Source organism: Boleophthalmus pectinirostris, unplaced genomic scaffold, assembly GCF_026225935.1.
Source record: "Boleophthalmus pectinirostris isolate CB_2022bp ecotype Guang Dong unplaced genomic scaffold, ASM2622593v1 HiC_scaffold_20, whole genome shotgun sequence".
NCBI lineage: Eukaryota > Metazoa > Chordata > Actinopteri > Gobiiformes > Gobiidae > Boleophthalmus > Boleophthalmus pectinirostris.
Window position 1 is genome coordinate 17,140,150 of NW_026571153.1, and position 22,280 is coordinate 17,162,429.

Here is a 22,280-nt window from a genome sequence, read left to right on the forward strand (position 1 = left end):
AGGTGCTCCCCGCTGACATAGCACAGGCCTCTACCTTTAGCTTTTCATGAATATTAAGAACAAAACACTCTTTCAAAAACACACAAAGTCACCCAGTTCAAGACACCTTAAAATTTCTGCGATGGAGATTTGGAGGAGCTACATATTCATAGTTTAGAGAGGACCTGTGTCATTGTGAGATGGGTCCGCTGAAATTGTGCGCAATGGACAAAGAATTGACTTCCATATTCATGTTTTGCGTTTGTATTTTTTGTTACTAAGTCTGAATCATTCTTAAGCCGTTTCTGATCTATGGTATAATGTTGTTTCCTCATCACAAACATACCTGGAGTTGTGTTTTATTTCATTCACACATGTTTAACACACAAATCCTGTATATTATGGCTGAGTTCTTCTCTCAAACACTAAAGATTTGGAGTACTTTGCGAGCTCTGCCACTAAAATACACAAATAATCCTTATATTTCCTCCTCGTCACTTTGAGGCTAAGTTTGTCACATTAGCGTAATTAGCATAGTTGATGTTTGTCATAATTTGCCCAGCGCTGCCATTTTGGACCAGGGATTAAAGCTAGCGTGTTTCAATTTTTTGTTATTAACCCTGAATCATTTTTAAAGGGCCCATTATTAAGGCTGAGTTCTTCTCTCAAACAAAAAAACACTCCACCTTGTTCCACCTTGTGATGTGGTAATACAGGAAGTGCTCCACTGTGTTTTTAAACTCTATACACCTTCACTAGAATCATTTGGATCATTTCAGCTCTGGAAGTGCCAATCATAGAACTTTAAACTACACTAAATCATTTTGTTTGGAGTGGATGCAGTGTTCGTCCACACTAATCCAATGGAAAACGGCTCCAGAGACGGAACGATCTGGTGCCACCAGCTCCCACGTATTCATCTGAGTACAGGTCTGATCCGGCACTGTGCGGACGCCTGAAAATGCTGATACGCTGATGTAAGTCTATGCACCGTGAAGTAATTCACTGCCAAAACGCTAAGAATGTATGTCCATTCATATATATGTTCTATGCTTATGACCTGCAGATGTTTAACATGAACCATCTTCAACGCTATAGAAGCATAGAACAGACTCACCATTAATAGAACATCCCTCTGTCACAGAAAGAACACATACCGTATAATCCACTGAGTTGTGTCCTTTAGTATAACAGAAGCTGAACCGCATCAGCACAGAAGGAGTGAGCTGTTTTTTGAGTGCTCAGTTTATGCAAATTGGCCATGTGGTTTTAAGTTTCATTTCTGTAAAACGCAAACAAATATGCACAAAGCTGTGTGGAGAGGGAAGATTGCGGACACAGAAATGATGTGTCTGGATGCAAATCTTTTCCGATACGGTGATACAGTGATTCATTTCAGTGTAAACGTAACCTCAGACATGTGTGAATGAAACAAAACACAACTGCAGGTATGTTTTTCATTAGGTAAAAGCATAACCACATGACTTAAAGCTCACAAGAGTCAGTTTGGTGTAATATAGGACCTTTAATTGTGCGTTAGTGTGTACCATACATTCTCAAGGAGAGAGAACCATTTGAGCACAGCGTTCATTAACATAAGCAGATTTCAGAGGATATAAAAATAACTGCTAACTTCAAGAAGTCATGATCCTTTTAGTTTATACTTGTTTCTTTCATTTTCCCCACTCTATTCTTGAGGTGTCCAGTCCCAAACAGAGGTGGTCATTTATCAGAGAGCAGCTGTGAGCAGGTCAGACCACAGACCCTGTGGTGAGGTGGGAGTTGGGAAGTGTTTTTTTATAAGTGGAAAATAACAGATTTTCATAGTCTTCTGAAAAAGTTACCAGCCATTTATTGTTTTAAAAGACGCATTGTGTAACTTTTCTGGTGGAAGGTCAGTGAAATGCTTTTCTCCATGGAAATGTTATTGCTTTGGAATGTTTCGCAGTATGGTATTAAGCCATTCTACCTTCATGGAGACCAAACTAGACCAGGTTACAGGTCAGATCTGTGGAGAGGCAACCCCGCTCACAGTCAGAATGCCTGTTTTTGTAAGTATTTTTGAGCTGTAAAATCACCTGTAATTGAATAAATGTGAGGCAGAACTGTTAAATATCATACTGTGGAACATTCTCGACAGAGCAATGACATCTCCATAGAAACAAGCAGGTGACAGATCCTTCAGCAGAAAAGTTACACAATGCACCTTTAAGTAAACACCAATTTAGTAGTAGTATTTGTAATAATTTGTAAACTTCAGAATCCATAAAGAGTTATAGTGGAGATATGTTGTATTACTATATTTCTACATTTTATTTTTTCTTGTACATGTACTTTTGTATAATTATGCCTTATTTGACACCAGTTTCTTGCTATTTTTTATATTATATTGTCATGTGTGAGCTACCGTGTCCAAACCATTTCCCTTGTGGATCAATAAAGTTTGTCTAAGTCTAAGTCCAAATCTAAATTATGCAAATGATTCTGTCTGGACATGGATCAAATTCAACTTCAAAAAAATGAAAACATTTTAAAATAAGACTTACATTCAAGTCAAGGTTAAAAGGGACAATGAATACAATTCAACTGTCAAAGTCACCCTAAAACACTGACTTCCCCTTGAGTCCTTCACCACTGCAAACCACTAATACAACTGTAAAAAGTTATTTGATGGATTGTCAGTAAAATGAGGTTATGTCGCTGGGAGCATTATACCTAGTAATTATCTCTGCCTCATTAACTACCATTGCCTCATAAGATATTCTATAAATATTTTGCCAATATTTCAGCTTGATTTAGTTACACTCAGTTTGGATTTCTCCATCTACGCAGGACTATAGGTAGACCGCTTTAGCACAGTGCTCTTATTGTTAGGCTCTGGAAAAATATATTTACCACTTTGACCTAAAATGTGTTAATGCTTCAAAGGTTACAAGAACTTGCATTTTATTTATATTTAACATAAATAAAATGCATATAAATAAAAGGTTGTCTGTTTAATATTTCAAGTACTAAGAGGTCCAGTGTCTCCATGGAGAGGTTACTGGAAATGTTCATGTCGAAAATGCATTTAAGTTATACATGCATTCATTCAAAAGCAGTGATTTGATCCCCAAATACCTTGAAAAATATGCATTCTTAAGAGCAGATTCACCTCTCCACAGCTCTGATCTGTTATTTGACCTGGTGGCATCTGCCACTTGTCTTTATGGAGGTAAGTTTAAAAGTGTTTTTGCCATGTTATATGCTGTTACCTCATCAAAAACACACCTTAAGTTGTGTGTGGTTTCATTCACACAGGTCTGAGTAATTTTTTATTATTAGTCTGTTTATTATTAGGGATGGCTATTCGATGAAATTTTATTAATCGATCGTCGGGAGAATTAACAATCAATTTTTGATTAATCATTAACGTTTTTATATAATAAGTATCATCATTATTATTACGATTACTAATCTGTATAAATAAACTCAACTTTACAACATATAAACCGTAACCACTCTAGAGCCACATCAGCTGTTTGACATTAGAATGTGCTTAATGCAACTTTGTGCAAGTCTTACAGAAATTAAACTTAAAACCGCATGGCTAATTTGCATAAACTAAGTGGAGAAAAAAAAAAACTCTTGTGCGCTGATGTGGTTCAGTTTCTGTCGGACTAAAGGACACGACTCAGTTGGAATATAGGTGTTCTTTCTGTGACAGAGGGATGTTGATGCTGAAGGTGAGTCTGTTCTGTGTGTATATTGTGATGTTTTCAAAGATCGTACGTGTGCAGGTTTAGTGCAGCTCATTATGTTGCAGTAACCGAGATACTGCTTAACCATACAACATGACGAAACCGGGATACAGATGTGCATGTAAACGCACTCAGTGAGTGGTACAATGATCTCCAAGGAGGTGCCAGAGCCCAAACGTGGGACTGAGGAAGCAACTCCAGTGTTTGCGCTTCATATCTACACACAGAAACCTATTATTCGGTTTGTCGATTAGAAATCAATTATCAATTAGTCGACTAATCATGCCCATTCCTACTGTTTATATCTCCAAAGCTTAAAATGCTCTGTTCCACCTTGTGGTGTTATGAAGCGGCAGTTTTCAAGTTAGCAGCTTACTTTTATTTCTACTGAAGGTGTATGGAGTTTAAAAACACAGTGGAGCTCTTCCAGTATTACCACATGACATCACAGGGTGGAACAGACTCAATTCGAGAGAAGAACTCAGCCTAAATACGCAGGATTTGAGTGTTAAACATGATGAGAAAACAACGTCATCACATAGATCAGAAAATACTGGCCTTTTAATGTCATACTGTGGAACAATGCAGACAAAGCAATGACATCGCTATGGAGACCAGCCGATGATGGACCCTTCACAATAAAATTTACAAAGTGGCATTTTAAATTTGCATTCCCAATAGATTCGCATTTGTACTCTGATAATCCTCTATAAAACTTATGTGAGGGAATAAAAATGACAGATCAACTATGTAACCAAGTTCTATGTGACTCAAAATGGCGGCCAGACAAAGATAATATCCTCCCTCTCCAACTAAGAGTAGAAAACACACAGATGCTGTATTGAGGCCGTAGATTCCCCGTGGACCTGCTGAGGTGTGATATGACAGCACGGCCCATGATCGCAAAATCATGATGAAGAAAGGCCTCATTTGGCGCAGTACATGGGTCTGTTTATGCTTTATAATCGATGCCATGTCTCTGGTGTGAGCTGCGTTCAACAGACACACCTCATTGTTGTTGCAGTTGGAATCGCACATCAATAAAAGCGCAGAGAAATGAGAGAGTCTGTAATGTGCACCATCACTCAGACGTAGCAGTGTGGGTGAATGCATAGAACAGTGCGTACGAGCCAGGACATTTCAATAAACTATGGGCTTTGGAGATGGTTGAATTAGACAGGGAGAGATAGGGGTGCGGGGACAAAGGATCATTTAGTGTGGGGTCGTTTATTCTTTTTGAAGTTATTTTTGGTCCCAAGGGAGACACAGCCAATCGTCAGTCTCCAAAAGTGCGTTTTTAAAGGGCCCGTATTACTCTAGTTTCTGATCTATAATGTGATAATGTTGCTCCCTCATCGAAAACTTACCCGGAGTTTTGTTTTGCGCGAATGCTGCATATTTATTCTGAGTTCTTCTCTCAAACTGAAAACACTCTGTTCCACCTTGTGATGTTATAAAACTGGAAGTGCTCAACGTTTTTTTTTAACTCTATACACCTTCACTAGAATTAATTGGCTGATTTCAGATATGGAATTTCCAATATCAACTAAACTAAAGCGCTGTTCACATATGATTAGCATTACCTGTGGATCTTTGATGATTCGTAATGCCGGGCGTACACTGTGCGATATATTCGGTCATGTTACTCAGCCCCAGCTTAAACTGTACGACCAAATCGCAGGGTTTAAAAGTTCACAGCTCACGAATCATGTTCTCACATTGTACGAACCGATGCTCGAATGCGACCTGCCTGCACACACTGTACGTTCACATAACGACCTTAGTTGCTGTTCCAGAAGTAGAAAACCACGGACAAGAAAACCACAGAATTAGAAAACCACAGACGTGCGGAGACACAATGCTGATCCAGTCAAAAAATAGACACGCTGCCTTGGCAATCTGTGCCATTCTTTGCGCAGACAAGACCAAAAAGAAGAGGCGACGAATCTGGTCAAAGAAATGGCTGGGCAGACATGGGCAGTACGGGTTGTCAGTTCTTCAGAGGGAATTGGAGGTAAGTACCATCAAGTTTTTCACCAAACTTCTGTTCTGTGTTGCTCGATTAGCTGCGCCTCCATGTCCTGTGTCCAAAACAGTCGCCGGCGCCATCGTCCTCCACAACCTAATATCCTGCTTCCACTTCTGGCAAATCGGCTCGTGGAACTACTTCAACAGAGCGAAACCCTCACGAGAGGCGACTGGATTTCAAACAAGTTTGATATTTTTGTGACCTACGATTGCCGATCTGGAGGAGGTCGTGAGGTATTAATCGGTTCTCTTTACCCCATGTATACTACACGAAGCACAACACACGAAGCCAAAACTCAGTCCAATCCCCAAAATAGTTTCATGAGTGAAAAATCGGCTCAAAAAGGGTCAAAGTTTGCACAGTGTACGCCCGGCTTAATGGATGCCTGAGAGCTTAATCCCATGCAAATGAGCTATATCTGTAATTTTGTAAAGTAAAGTAAAAATTCCGCCGCAAAGTACCTACTATATTTTGCTAAATACAAACATCCGGTGAGAACACTAGTCCCTCTGCATCTCACTGTATGTTGTTGTAATTGCGCGCCTTTTCTATCTCTTTATTTTCTTTCTGCATTCTTTTTTCTTTCAATCTCAGTCAGTGTCAGTAAAATAGTAGAATTTACGGACTTCACTTATCTCATGAAAGTGAATGCTCTGCAAGTAACACAGAGTTGGACCAGTAATTTGCAAATTACCAGACGTCCCCAGTACAAGTTGTAGTTATCCCATGCGAATATGGCTTAAAAGGTAAAAGCTGCTAATTTTAGTACAGCTTCATGACATCACAATGTGGAAAAGAGCATTTTGAGCTTTGGAGATGTAGACAGACTAATAATAATGGATTACTCAAACATGTGTGAATGAAAATAAAAAAACAAAACAAAAACACAACTCCAGGTATGTTTTTGAGGAGCTCATAATGGTCAATTTTGCGTACTAGAGGACCTTTAAGTGAATCACAGGTAGCCTATAGAGAACACAACGATTTAGCTTGATCGTCAATCGTCAGTCTCCAAAAGTACGTTTTTAAAGTGCCCATATTATGCTATTTTCTGATCTATAATGTGATAGTGTTGCTCCCTCATTGAAAACATACCCAGAGTTTTGTTTTGTTTCATTCACATGTTTACCGCACAAGTTCTTCTCTGAAATTGAAAACATTCTGTTCCACCTTGTGATGTCATGTGGTAAAACTGGAAGTGCACTACAGTGTTTTTTAACTCCACATCTTCACCAGAATTTGGATAATTTTACCTGTGAAATTCCCAATTTCAGCTGAACTAAAGCCCTATTCGGACAGGATTAGTATTACCTGTGGACCTTTGGTGATTCGTAATAATTGCGGCGGATGCCTGAGATCTTAATCCCGTGCGAATGCACCATATCTGTAATTTGTAAAGCAAAGTAAAAATTCTGCCTCAAATTACCTACTATATTTTGCTAAACACAGACGTACGGTGAGAACACTAGTCCCGTGCGAATCTGGATCTCAGTGTTTGTTGTTGTAATTGAGTGCATTTTCTATCTCTTTATGTTCTTTTCTCTTTCAAGCTCAGCCAGTGTCAGTAAAATAAAGGAATTCAGGGACTTCGCTTATAGCGTAACTTGCAAATTACCAGACGTCCCCAGTACAAGTTGTAGTTATCATGTGCAAATATGACTTAAAAGGTAAACGGCAGCTGCTAATTTTAGTACAGCTTCATGACATCACAAAGTGGAACAGAGCATTTTGAGCTTTGGAGATGTAGACAGACTAATAACAATGGGTTACTCAAAAAAAAAAAAACACAATTCCAGGATTGTTTTTGAGGAGCTCATAATGGTCAATTTCGCGCACTATAGGACCTTTAAGTGAATCACAGGTAGCCTATAGAGAGCACAACGATTCAGCTCCAAGTCTGAATCATAAAATCTTGCTTTCAGGCACCACAGTAAGAAAAAGTACTTCTTCTGGGCTTATTTAGTGCTGTGAAGTTTCCTGGCTGTAGTACTGCATCTGCACCAAACCACAGCACACACACTATTGTAGCAGCGTCCGTAAAGTGCAGCTAATTGCTTTGCTGCTGAGTGAGAGGGAGGAGATGAGAGGCCGTGAGAGCAGGGGCTGATGGGTAAAAAAAAAAAAACTCAGGAGGGGAAGAAGGAGAGAGGAGATGCTGATTAGGAGAAGCTGTGGCATAAAGCAGAAAGAGGGAGAGGGGGGAAGAAAGAGTGTACGAGGGCAGTGACAGATAGGTGGGAAGGTGTTTGGGTGGGCAGATAAGAGTTAGAGGAGAGAGAGAAGAGAAAAAGAAGAGACAAACAGAGAGAGGGAGAGGAGGGAGAAGAGAAAGAAATAGGAATAGGGAGAGTGAGAAAATGGGTAATAGAAGAGGAGGAGCACAAAAGATGGAGGAAAAGATGGAAATAGATGCAAAGAGATAGAAAGAGAGTGAGAAAGGAGGAGAGGGGAGAGAGAGAGAAAGAAGAGAAGGGAGAGAGAAAAATAGAGAAGAGAGGGAGAAAGAAATACATGGGAAGAGAGCACAAGAAAGAGACAGAGAGAGAGAGAGATAGAAAGAGTGGCAGAGACAAAAAGAGTGACAGAGGGGGAGAGAGAGAGAGACAGAGAAAGAAAAACAAAACGAGAAAGTGTCAGAAAGAGAGAGGAGAGGGAGAGAGAAAAAAAGAAATAGAGGGGACAAGAGAAGGAATAAGGAAAGTGAGAAAACGGGAAATGGAAGAGAAGAGAGCAAAAAAGCATGGAGGAAAACATAGAAAGAGAGTGAGGAAAGGAGAAAGGGGGAGAGAAAAAGCAAGAAAGGAGAGAAAGGGAGAGAGAAAAATACAGGGAGAAAGAAATACACGGGACGAGAGCACAAGAAAAGAGAGAGAGATAGAAAGTGACAGAGTGAGACAGAGAAATAGAGAAAGTCAGAGAGAGAAAGAGAGGGAAAACAGGAAAAAGAAGAGAGAGCAAGAAAAGATGAAGGAAAAGAGATACAAAAAGAGTGAGAAAGGGGGAGAGAGAAAGCAAGAAAGGAGAGAAAGAGAAAAATAGAGAAGAGATGGAGAAAGAGAAATACACAAGGAGACAGCACAAGAAAGATAGAGAGCGATAGAAAGAGTGACAGAGACAGAGAAGAGAGACAGATGGGGGAGAGAGAGAAAGAAAAAAGACAAAGAATCACAGAGAGGGAGAGAGACACAGACACACAAAAATAGATATACAGAGGAAGAGAGAGAAGAGACAGACAGTTTGAGAGAAAGACAGAAAGAGTCAGATAAAGGGAGACACAGAGAGAGACAGAGGAAGAGAGAGAGAGAGAGAAGAGAGAGACAGAGAGAAAGGAGGAGAGAGGCACAGAGAGAGAAAGGAACAGAGATACACAGAGAGAAAGAGGCACAGAGAGGAAAAGGAAGAGAGAGACACAAAGAAAGGAGGAGAGAGACACAGAGAAAGGAACAGAGACACACAGAGAGAAAGAGACACAGAGAGAGAAAGGAAGAGAGAGACACAAAGAGATTAAGGAACAGAGAGACACAGAGAAAGGAAGAGAGAGACATGGAGAAAGGAAGAGAGAGAGAGAGAGAGAGAGACAGAGAAGTAAACAGAGAGAGAGTCCCAGATTAGAAGAAGCAGATGACGCTTTCCAGACGAGTCGTGAGTTTGTGGATGCAGAACACAGTGACACGGGGTTGTACTGGGACAGAGCACAGAGTGGAAGAACACGTGTGAGAGAGGCAGCCCAATCACACCCCCCAGCGTCGCACTCTCTCGGCGGATGAATATTGAAAAGGTAAAATGGCCTCGGCGTGGTCGCGACCTTGCCTGCCTCTGCCTCTTCCTGTACGCTCAACAATTGATATTCTGTCACCGACCTGGACCAGCGGGGACTTCTACATACTTTTAAACTTCACTTTTGACTGATACATGAACTACCATCCAATAATGTTCTAATAGCAGGAGGAACTGTGAGGGCAGACAAAAAAAAATTGGTTGTAGTTTAATTTATTTGATTTAGGTACGTGTAAGGCTCATAGTAATGTGTTAAAAGGGCTAAAACAGCTAGAATGAAGTAATGCATTTTATATGTTAATGTCAGTAATTAAAAAACAGACACCCACTTTTTTTTTTATATGATATCGTCTGTGGACTGCCGCTAGGGGGCGCACCGGTAGAAGGAGTTGGGAATCCAAGAGACAGCGCAGCAGAATAAACCCTGTAGTCCTGAGACGCAAAAGACAAATCATCTGTCCCTTGTATTTCTTTTCCAGGTTGGTAAAAAGTAATTTGCTTTTTGCAGTGTAATCCAAATACATTTACACAGCTTTCTGATCAAAAACATCTAAGTATGTAAGTAAGTAAGTAAGTCAGTGGCCTCTGCGATTTCCTGACGGCGGAGTTTCAAGTGTGGATCTCTGTTATGGCCAGTTCAGGCTGGGACGTCAAGGAGTCCAGTTCATATGGACACACATCAAGGGCGTCCTGCGTTTTTGCGGCGCGTCTTCAGGCGTCAGCACGGTGCGAATCTAGCATCAGAACAGAGCATCTTGAGCGTTCTGGTGTCGACGCTCGAGACACAAGCATTAGTGGAGTATAAATATATACGCCACAATCACTGAGCCAACTGCCAGGACTATGCCAGGACCATACCAGGACTAAATGAGGAGCAAACCAGGACTAGACCAGGACCGGACCAGGACTGGACCAGGACTAGACCAGGACTAGACCAGAACTAGAACAGGACAGGACCAGGTTTAAAACAGGACTAAACCACGACTGGACCAGGACTGAACCAGGACTAGACCAGGACCAGGACCAGGACTAACCAGGACTAAACCAGGACTGGACCCAGGACTGGACCAGGATTGGACCAGGACTAGACCAGGACTAGACCAGGACTAGACCAGGACTGGACCAGGACTGGACCAGGACTAGATCAGGACTAGATCAGGACTGGACCAGGACTTAACCAGGACTTAACCAGGACTTAACCAGGACTTAACCAGGACTTAACCAGGACTAACCAGGACTAGACCAGGACTAGACCAGGACTAGACCAGGACTGGACCAGGACTAGACCAGGACTAGACCAGACTGGACAGGACTGGACCAGGACTGGACCAGGACTATAACCAGGACTTCACCAGGACTTCACCAGGACCACAGGACTAGACCAGAACCGGAGCAGGACTAGACCAGGCCTGATCCAGTGTCATTAGTGGAGTATACATATACACGCCGCAACCGCTGAGTCGATCGCCTCCGCTGATGGTTTTATGTAATAAAATCACTAAAGTCTCTCTCAGCCTGGTCTGCCATTGTTCCAGGAACAGACCGGGACCGGGCACTTGTTTCCAGGGCAACGGACGTGAGCCAAGTACTTTTCTCCCATTCGTCCACGGCTTCCAAGACGCACATCAGGGCATCTGAACTCCAATGCAAAGGCGTCTAGGGCGTTTTTTGACACCGCGGTCTGAACGCACCATTAGGCCCCTGTGCAGCAGAGATTGATCATTCCAAAGCTGAAACGATCCAAACTATTCTACTGAAGGTGTATATAGTTTAATAACATAGTGGAGCACTTCCTGTATTACCACATGACATCACAAGGTGGAGGGAAGACAACCTAAACATGCAGGATTTGTGCGTTAAACATGTGACTGGAAAAAAACAAAACAAAAAAAACACAACTCCAGGTATGTTTTTGTCAAGGATACAGAATTCTAACAGATCCGAGAGCAGCGTAACACGGGCCCTTTAAGAGTCTACTAGAGTGAGCACAGATTGCGCCCGCTGCCTCTTGACTGTGGTGTGAACATAAGCAGCTGTGAAGTAGAGCATTTCAGTTTTAAAGCCCAGGCCGCGCATCTCCTCCACACAGCAGGCTTAATAGTCCACTGGCCCACTGCACTATTAGGAGAAATGGCTTCTTTTGGAGGGCCCCGTGTGACCGTTAACTATCTCAGAAAAACAATATTTCCTGCGCGGATAGATGAGATGTTTACTGTCCGCATTAGCCCAGCAGAAATGGAGGCGCTAACTAGACATTAGCATGACAGACGGGCTACTTAGATTTTCTATTAGAGATGCGCATAAAGCCAGAGCTCATGAGGGAAAGTGTTCAGCGATGTTCAGTGGTAATACAGTTCTCTTACTGTGATAATATAAAACAATTGTGTAGTGAGAGATGAATAGTTACACAGATTCTAATAAAGAAAAAGTCAACACTGGATTCCACTGAAGATCGGGCATAGCACTGGGAGTGACTATGTTATTTTATTGTGTTACTACTACAGCTGAATGATCAATCACAGTTAGTTGAATCTAATCTGAATAGCAATTTGAATGATCATTCAGACTGCAGGATTTAATGCTCAATATGGATTTTTTTGTGAAATCCGATTTTTTTGCGAGGACTGTTCACATTTCTGATTAAATGCGACTTGTACGTGATCTCCAATGTGAACTTTAAACTCCCCAAAAGTGTCCCGCATGTGCATTGGAGGACACGATGCAAGCATGCTCAGTGTTTATGGACATCGCATAAACATGGACGTAAGCAATGAGCACCTGGAGATTTTCAAGTGCCGTCATACAGGAGCCAGAACATGTATATTTCTTTTAGCAGCGTATCTCCAGGTAGCCTGATTCATCAGCCGGTTTCAAGTCATTTCACTTTGTAGAAACCATCTGACCTCGCAGTGTTAGAATTTGTTTGCTTGACAATAGGTACTTTTTTTTATTTAACCAATCGCTGCTATTTGGTCGTGATGTATGTAACACGCTGCTGTTATATTAAGCTTTTCCCAAATCCCGTAAGAAGAAGGGCAATAACGTCTTTCCCTTTGATGAAATTCACCAAATATTCTCTTTATTTTGACTTTAAATCCTTGATTTCGGGAATCATTGACAACACTGAATATATGACTCTTTGCTGATTGGCTGGTGCCCCATCTCGCACTTTCGAGGTTTTTGCGAACCGTCTAATGTATTTTGATTCCTGACCTACTTGCTGGAGAGAAATGAAATTGAGCGGAGGCAATAGATGGCACCAGCCTGGCTAATCCCCAGGCTTGACTACCCCAAATAAAGACCTTTTTAAGACCACTTAAATGAAAATTAAGACCAACATCGTACCCATTATGTTGGCAAAAAACACCAGGTCCAATTCTGATAATGACCAACCAACTACTATGTCTAGAATCTAAGAGCGGATTGTGGATTAAACATACACTTCTCCATGATCCATCCAACGTCTTGCTCCACTGTACTGATTGTTTACTCGTTCCTGCCAACACCAGAAACCAGAAGTATTGTTTGCGCATACTCCATGTTACATGATTTAACGTTGTTGTTTTCTTTTTCCTCCCTCCATTTAACATCACACTGCAGCCCGGTTGAGTATAAAAAAAAAAAAAAAAAGGCTAATGAAATTTAAGACCTTTGTGAAAAAAAATAAGACTTGGACAACATAATTTAAGACTTTTTAAGGCCTTAATTTAGGAACATGAAATTTAAGACCTTTATAAGACTTTTAAGACCCTGTGGCTACCCTGTTTAAGGAGGAGATTGATAAGGAGAAGGACGAGGTTTGTGGATCAGTAGCAATAACGTCCATAGAAAGGAACGTGTGGGTGTGGAGTCGCAGCCAAGAGCGATGGGATTGATCTGTGCTTCACTGCTTCACTGACACGGAATTCATACACAATTTTCATATGACGAGAAGAACGTTTGTGTATATTTATGACGTGCAGGTCGGATTAATGTGACCTGACTGTTCAGACTGAAGTCGCATGTCAAAAGATCAGATATGTATGGGTTTTTGGAGCACATATCCAAGTGGTCTGGGTCACATTTGAAAAAAATCTGATCTGTGTTGTTCAGACTGTCATTAATAGATCAGATACAGGTCGCACAGGGGTGATAAAAACTGGATTCGGGTCACTTCAGGCTGCAGTCTGAACGAAGCCTAAGAGTCACCATTGGGTCTAAATGGATGAAACCAGCTAACTCTGTAGTTTAAAGGGCCAGATTACACTATTTTCTGACACACAATGTTATAATGTTGTTTCCTGAGTTCTTCTCTCAAACTGAAAACACCTTGTGATGTCATGTGTAATAGACAAAGTGCGCCTATGTGTTTTTAAACTCCATTCACCTTCACTAGAATCATCTGGATGATTTCAGTCCTGGAATTTCTAGTTTCTTCTGAACAAAAGGTAAAAGGTAGCTGATGACTTGAAAACGTCATGATATCACAAGGTTGAACAGAGTATTTTGAGTTTTGGAGATATGGACAGACTAATAATCCAGGGTTACTCAAACATGTGTGAATGAAACAAAATCCAGGTATGTTTTTGATGAGCTTAAATAGTCAAGTTTGCATAATATAGGAGCTTTAAATTGGAATCATTTGTATTTTGTTGTTGTGTTTGTTAGTACTTTCACAACACTGCGTATAGATCCTTACACAACAAATCACAAGAGAATACATACCCGTAAGTATCTGAATATGCTCTAACCCAGCGTGTTCATATATTTGCCAAATCAATGTGTGCAAGTCTTCTCAGCGAGTTTAACCACAACACCTCCTACAAAACCCCACAGCATAACTATCCCTCCTCTTTTTAGCAGTATTCCCCTTCTCCTCTCCTCTCCTATAATTGGCTGTGTACGCTGTCACTGAGCACCGCGCATCAGTTCTGCCAGACTTCAAGCTGCAATTAGCGATGCGCTGTCGTCCATTGATATTCGCATAGATTTCCTCACACGTGGAACAGAGGACTGAGTGAGACACTTAGGAGAAGAAGGAGCCTGGATTTAAAACATGTACTGCCTCATTAAAGACTACATTGTGTAATAAAGACTGGACTCTGGCTGGATTTCAAAGCTCTTCTTACAACATTGAATCCCTAACCAGTTTCAAGTAACTCTAACTTTCGACCTAATGGAGGATAATGAAACGGAAAGTTTTCTCGACTAGTCCATCGTAGCAACAGAAGCAGAGGTGTCCAACTCGTTTTAAGTCATTTGTAGCTTTACTGACCCCTTGTGGCTGGTGGTGGTATTTTGTGTCAGTTGATAGCCATTGTAAAGCCATTGTATGATCCATTTCATAATGTTGTTTTGTTTCCTCATCACAAACATGCCTGGAGTTGTGTTTTGTTTCATTCATACACATTTATACGGAAGCCGAGAGGGGTCACAACAAAGGCAAACGCCTCAACAAATACAAATGCAACAACACAACAAAAAGCCACAACAAACCAAAAAAAGCCACAACGGAAATGACCGCGGGACTCTACTTTCCGACGGACCAATCAAGCGGCAAGTGAAGCAGAAGAACTACAACGTGAAATGAATAATGATAAAACAATAAATTACTTTTACTTAAGTTTCCAACTTCTCCATTCCTTTACTTTTCATGTTGTAGTTCTTCTTCTTCACTTGCCGCTTGATCGGTCCGTCGGAAAGTAGAGTCCCGCGGTCACTTCCGTGGTGACTTTTTAATGTGTTTTTGCGGCATTTGGGTTGTGGCGTTTGTATTTGTTGCGGCGTTTGCATTAAAATAGAGTCCCGCGGTCATTTCCGTTGTGACTTTTTTTGGTGTGTTGTAGCTTTTTGTTGTGTTGTCACATTTGTATTTGTTGCGGCATCTCTCGGCTTCCGTACATTTAACACACAAATCCTGCATATTTAGGCTGAGTTATTCTCTCAAATAAACAAAAAAAACCCCCACTATGTTCCACCTTATGATGTCATGTGATAATACAGGAAGTGCTCCGTTGTGTTTTTATACTTCATACGCCTTCAACAGAATCATCTGGATGAAGAAATGAAGAAAGAAATGCGAAGAAATGTCAATCTTTACTGAACAAACGGTAAAACATGGAAGTTAATTTTTCGAAACTACTGCTTCATGACATCACAAGGTGGAACAAAGCATTCTGGGCTTTGGAGACATGCACAGACTAATAATGCAGGATTACCCAAACATGTGTGAATGAAACAAAACAACTCCAGGTATGTTTCTGAGGAGATAACATTATAACATGGACCTTTAATCTAGAATTCACACCTGTGCCATCGCTTTTAACCAAATGATCTGTGGAAACAAATTTCACATTCCTGGCTTGGTTTTGAGGAAAAATTGTATTCCCAGTGAAGCGAAATTATACCATTAAAATGTAATATATTTCAGCAAATTATCGACTCAGAAATAGATGCGAACACAGCAAGTGTCTCGGTATATTCAGAAATTCAGAAGCTTGACACATTTTGGTTCTTATTTTGACACATATATCCAATTTACAAATCCAAAAATCCAAACCTAGTAGATAATTTCATAATGAGCATTAATGAGTGTTTTGACAGCTACAATTTGTGAAAAGTGTGAATGTATTACAGACTGAGTTATAACACTATTAGCTTAAACAGGCTATGTGAATAATGATTTTAAAATATAAAAATGGCATAGGCATTTGCATAAAACTCTGACAAACCAAGCGAAAAGTAGTAGCACTATCTCATTAATATTAAAGGTGCATTATGTAACTTTCGGGTGGAAGGCCTGCCAACTGCTTTTCTCCATGGAAAAATGAAATGGTTCACAGTATGGCATTAAACCTTTCTATCATCATGGAGACCAAACCAGGCCAAGTTACAGGTCAGATCTGCGGAGAGACAATGCCAATCACAGAATCAGAGTCAGAATGCCGTTTTTTTGAAGTATTTTGAGTTATAAAACCACCTGTAATTGACTAAATGTAAGGTAGAGCTGTTTAATGTCATACTGTGGAACATTCAAGGCAGAGCAATGAAACAAAAGGTGACAGACCCCCAACCGAAAAGTTACAACAATACAACTTTAAAGGAGTATTGTTTTTTTCGTACCAGTCTCCAGCTTGGTTCCTTTGGTGCAGGCCACAATAGCTCCCATACTGGGCTGAGAGGTCATCCCTGCCATGGAGTCCACCTGAGAAAGAGACAAAAAGTTACAAACAAAGAAAATAGAAAATAACCCTTGGACCAATTTAAAGATGACAACTTCTCACCAACAACACCCTGTAGTTTTAGAAATGATCTGACCCAGTTGTTGAGACTTCACAATTTGTCAAACTCAGTATTTTCTGTCATTTGCTTTCAACAAAACTACAAAGTCATCTTAAAGGGTACTGTATGCAACTTTTCAGGTGGAAGGTTACTGAGATATGATCCGCAGTATGGCATTAAACCCCATGGAGACGAGCTGGCAACTCTACCAATCCAATCTGCAAGTCAGCTCTGTGGAGAGGCGAGACCGCTCACAGTAAGAATGCATGTTTTTCATGCAGTCGTGTAAGATAAGACACGTTTAATGCCATAATGCGGAACACTTCAGGCAAAGCAACATTTCCATAGAGAAAAGCAGTGCCGTATCCTCCACCAGAAATGTTACATAGTGATCCTTTAATACCCAATACTACAACTAACAGATACCATACTGAGTAGATCATATTTTCACCTCTTTAACGCCACTGTTGACTTATTTCACTTTTGTACAGCTTGGTGGCATAAAGGTTAGCACTCCTGCCTAACAGTGAGAAGGTTTTGGGTTTGATTCCTAGACTGGTTTAGACCTTAGGGCTTGCATGTTCTACCTGTGTCAGTGTGAATTTCTTGTAGGGTGACACAGAACCATTATTGTGGGCTATATCTCAATTATTTTTTTGTATTTTTTGGTATCCTTTACTTTATCATTTGGTAATGGTACTACAAGTTTGGTGCCACCTAATGCCTCCGCTCTATTTCATTTCTCTCCAGTGACTAGGTCAAGAATCAGAATACACTAGATGGTTCTTAAAAACCCCGGAAGTGAGAGTTCGGGCACCAGTCAATCAGCGAAAAGCCATATTTTCTGTGTTGGCAACAATTCCCGAGATCGAGGATTTAAAGCCGGAACAAAGAGAATGTTTGGTGAATTTTATCAAGGGGAAAGACGTTATTGCCCTTCTTCCTACGGGATTTAGGAAAAGCTTAATATACCAGTTAGCCCCGTTAGCGGCGCATTACATACGTCACGACCAAATAGCAGCAATTGGTTAAATGAAAAAAGTACCCGCCTACCGTAGAGCAAACAAATTCTAATGCTGCGAGGTCAGACGGTTTCTATGAAGTGAAACCGGCTGATGAATCAGGCTAACAAGTTTGTTCAGTTGACATATTCTATGTTTTAATGGTTAAAATAAGTTAGTAGTGGTGTAAAAAACAAAAAAATAATGTTGTTAAAATGTTCTTAAAAGGAGTGATATATTGCAGAATATGATGTGTAATATATTGATTATCATATGTATCGTCATATCAAAATAATATCATATAGTGATCCATGTATTATGTATCGTGCTGAATTGTGAAGGAGCTTGCGATTCCCAGGCCTGGTTTAATTTCCACCTTTCCAGTTTCCCCCAATACAAATAAAGGGATCCATCAGAAAAACTCAATCAGTGAAGACCAGTCCTGCTTGTATAAGAATTAAATAAATAAATAAATAAAATATCGGTACATCCCGTTTTATCAGCTCCCCAAAGTAGTAAACAGACTCCCTGAGGTCTCATCTGCATGTTTTTATATAGGTATTGATATCTGACTCCACAGTATCGATAGCACATCAAAGCAGAAGGTAAAATGATATATGGCCAAAAATCAATAGTTAGTTCCACATAGGTGCACAATATTAGCATTTATCGAGCGAGGTGTCAAAAGTCCTGAGGAAGTGTTTAATTTTTCATTCAAAGGAAAAAAACTACTGAGTATATAAACCCGGGCAGTGGAGTGTGGTACAGTGTCAGTATTTTTCTTGGCGAGGGGCACAAAAGTTAAATTGTGGTTTAAACAGGTGGATGGGCCCTTATTTGTTTGGGTACAGTGTGAATGAAAAACTCAACAGCAGCCAATTGTTTTAATGAAAGGGTGCTGGCTGGAGGCACGCATGAGTGAGTATGGCGAGGAGACGGTTCCAGCCGCAGTCTTCAGTTTGAGAGACATTTTACTAAAAGGGAAGAGGAGGAAATGATGTTGGTCCATGCTGTTTGTGTCACTGCTAAAAGTATCAGGGCTTACGAGTCAGTCCAAAGGTTAAGACTGGGGGGATTTTAATACTTTAATAATAAAACCGCAAGGGAAATGACTTGCAAAGCTGCTATTTAAAAGAATAACTACAGAAAATCCAAAAATGTGTTTCTGTATTTTCATTCCAAGCAAGTAAATTAAACATGCAGGTTAATGTAAGTTAAAGAAAATGCCCCTGATTTTTACTTAAAAACATAAAAACAGAACTACTTCATTCCAAACCTTAAGCATTCCTTAGACCAGAGGTGTCAAACATACGGCCCAGGGGCCAGATTCGGCCCTCCAAGACCTTTAATCTGGCCCTAGGCTGATTTTCTACTCAAATATTTGAATTATAATTTCTATTAAAATATTGTTAATTTGCTGCGGTGTTTATCATAGCAGCGTCTCCAGAGCCTCTGTACGTGGCCCCTCCCACCAGAGCAGCACAAATGAAGACTTGGCTCTTTCCAAACGCTCTTAAAGGACAATTGTTTTGACTGTTGACCGTGACACCCTCATCAGCAAAATGTCAAAAATGAGAAAAGTGGACGCCGAGTGCAGGATTTTCCAAGAAAAATGAAATTATTCCTATTTGTATACAAGTTAATGTTAAAACATTGTGTTGAAATTGTATTTTTCTTAAAGTTTCAGGTTGTTCATAATATTATAATATTTTGTAAAAGAAAGAGTTCATCAACTAAAAAAAATTTCTGTAATAGATTTGCGTTTCTCTGCACAAATATTTGAACGTATTGTTGTTTTTGGGGTATATGTGACATGAGTTTTCTGATCCGGCCCCTTTGAGATCAAAGTAGGTTGGATACGGTCCCCGGACCAAAATGAATCTGACACCCCTGACTTAGACTTTATGTATAAATTTCTACTTTCTATTGAAAAAAAAAAACATCACCCCCATGACTGTAGCTGCTGCTGTGAGCCTTGTCAATTTGGTCTTAACCTACATAATCTGCATATTAACCTACATAATCTGTGTTTTTATTTCACAACTTTGTCCATAAATCAAGATATGAACTTTAATAACAGATTAATGAGCTGAACTCTTTCACCAAAGTCGCTCCCTTTAGTGTTAACAGCAGGTTTGATTGACAGTGTTGCTAAGCACCTCTGCGGAGATCCAGATAATTCCAAAACAATTCAGGGAAAGCCCGAATGCGTCCTATTTGTGTAATTTTTCCAGTATTGATCCTTGCTAAAATGAGTTTGGTAAGTATCTGGATATTGATTTTTTTTTGACAACTGTAAAAAAGAAGATGGAAATTGAAAGGGGGAAAAAAGTACTAATACTTCTAATGCAATGCAGAGAAAGACATTTTACAGTAAAATGATCCAGTTTGCCCTTGTCCGATAAAGAGCAGTAAAGCAGGGGGCTATTCTGGTGAAGTGATTCAAAATTATGTTCAAGTGACCTAAATATGGCTGCTTTTATGTGTCCAGGGAGCAGCCATCATGTACCCAAACTACCCGTTAAGAGCATCCCCGGGTCAAAACGCTTCTGTTTTTAGCTGTGCATACGACTGAGAGGTTTTTATTCTGCGCTCTTCTCTTTTAATGTTCGTTTTATGATGATTATTTGTGTTCTCATCTGTTTGTATTGTGATTTTAATGTCCTCCTTATTCTGTAACGCACTTTCAATTACTTTGTGTATGGCTTGTGCTATACAAATAAACTTGCCTTGCCTTGCTATTCGAGCATGTTCTGGCTTTGTGGGAGATCTCTTCCAGGAAATGCACTGTTAGCATGCTAGTTCTTGTTAGCATGACCATGATAGCAAAAACTATAAACTCATCATGATGCATTATAACCTGGTTTCTACAAAGTGAAACCGTCTGACCTCGCAGTGTTAGAATTTGTTCGCTCGACGGAAGGCGGGTACTTTTTTTGTTTAACCAATCGCTGTTATTTGGTCATGATGTATGTAATGCGTCGCTAACAGGGCTAACAGGTATATTAAGCTTTTCCCAAATTCCATACGAAGAAGGGCAATAATGTCTTTCCCCTTGATAAAATTCACCAAAAAACATTCTCTTTGTTCTAGCTTTAAATCCTCGATCTCGGGAATCGTTATCAACACAGAATATATGGCTCTTCGCTGATTGGCTGGTGCTTGAACTTGCACTTCCGGGGTTTTTGCGAACCGTCTAGTGTATTCTGATTCCTGAATAGTCGCTGGAGAGAAATGAAATTCAGAGGAGGCACTAGGTGGCGCCAGACTAGACAGATGCATTAGGAAAATGAGGAAAAATGTAGGACCGATGCAAACTATTCTGAAGCTGTTTTTAAGAGCGCGCATCTGAGCAAAAATCAGCAAAATAACACAAGAAACTCCTCTGGTGTATTCACACTGAACACAAGTGGATGATACTTGGATCAACAGCCCTTTTACTTGTATTAAAACTACTACTCATTTATGGAGGAATCAAAGGAAGAAATAAATCATAAATCAAAATCAGTGCAGACTACTGAGCTTTTGTCTTACTAGTGAAATAGAGTTTGATAATGTTCATGTCATGTCAACATTTGCACTTACAGCGACATCCACTACATCCGCCCCGGCCTCGGCACACGCCAACATGGCCGCCACGCCCGCCCCGGCCGTGTCGTGGGTGTGCACGTGGATGGGCACGTCGGGGAAGCGGTCTCTCAGAGCACCCACCAGGATCTTACTGCCCTCGGGCTTCAGCAGACCTGCCATGTCCTGTAAACAAAACAAAAGAAACACGAGTCCATACGAGTGTTCATGAGGTGTTATTCTTCGGCTTCCTTAGAGAATTTCTCACACTAGGATATGTTCACACTTTCTCTCCTGTTTGGGCCCAGTTTGAGTCTTGATAAACCTTCTTCTAGTCTTTGTTTAGTCCAATTTTACAGCCACTAAAACCATGCTGACAGTACAATTATTTACTTAATACAACCTGATTAATACATAGACAGAACTAAAACAAATTTGTACTTTGCACTGAGATATGTACGCAATGTAAAGTGCAGAATAAATCAAGCATATTATTACTGAACAAGAGCCTTTTTATATGTACTTTTATGATTAAGCTGACTAAGCACTTACTAGTATGTATGCTCTGTTTACTCTACACAAAGCACTGCCTATTAAATTATAGCACTTGTATATAAATGTGAATAATTGCAAAGAAGATCCAATTTTAGGAATTCAAAATACATCTGGTTTACTTGATTGTCCCCATGTCAGAACTGTAATATTTTCTGTTTGAGCTTTCTGTCTGGCTTCTCAAACGCAACAATTACCCGCAGAAAAATACTTATTATACAAAGCGAACATTTTTATGTCTTCTTCACATTTCAAAAGACTTTAAGTGACTAGTATTCGTGTACGAGCACTACAAATTAAACTCTAGGCTTTATCTTTAATCACAATATTCTTTAATCACAATATGTGTTTGGTGTTGTCTGCTTCCTGGCTGGG

The 22,280-nt window shown here is 40.3% G+C and overlaps 1 protein-coding gene across 1 annotated transcript in view; it reads right to left on the bottom strand.

Moving 5' to 3' along the window:
• The window catches only part of LOC110159307 (pyruvate carboxylase, mitochondrial), a 606,539-nt gene that overhangs the window by 82,180 nt on the left and 502,079 nt on the right, over positions 1-22,280 (bottom strand). Inside the window, 2 exon segments of the mRNA XM_055156707.1 lie at positions 16,627-16,708; positions 21,372-21,539. Of these exon segments, the coding sequence (XP_055012682.1) occupies positions 16,627-16,708; positions 21,372-21,539 (250 nt within the window).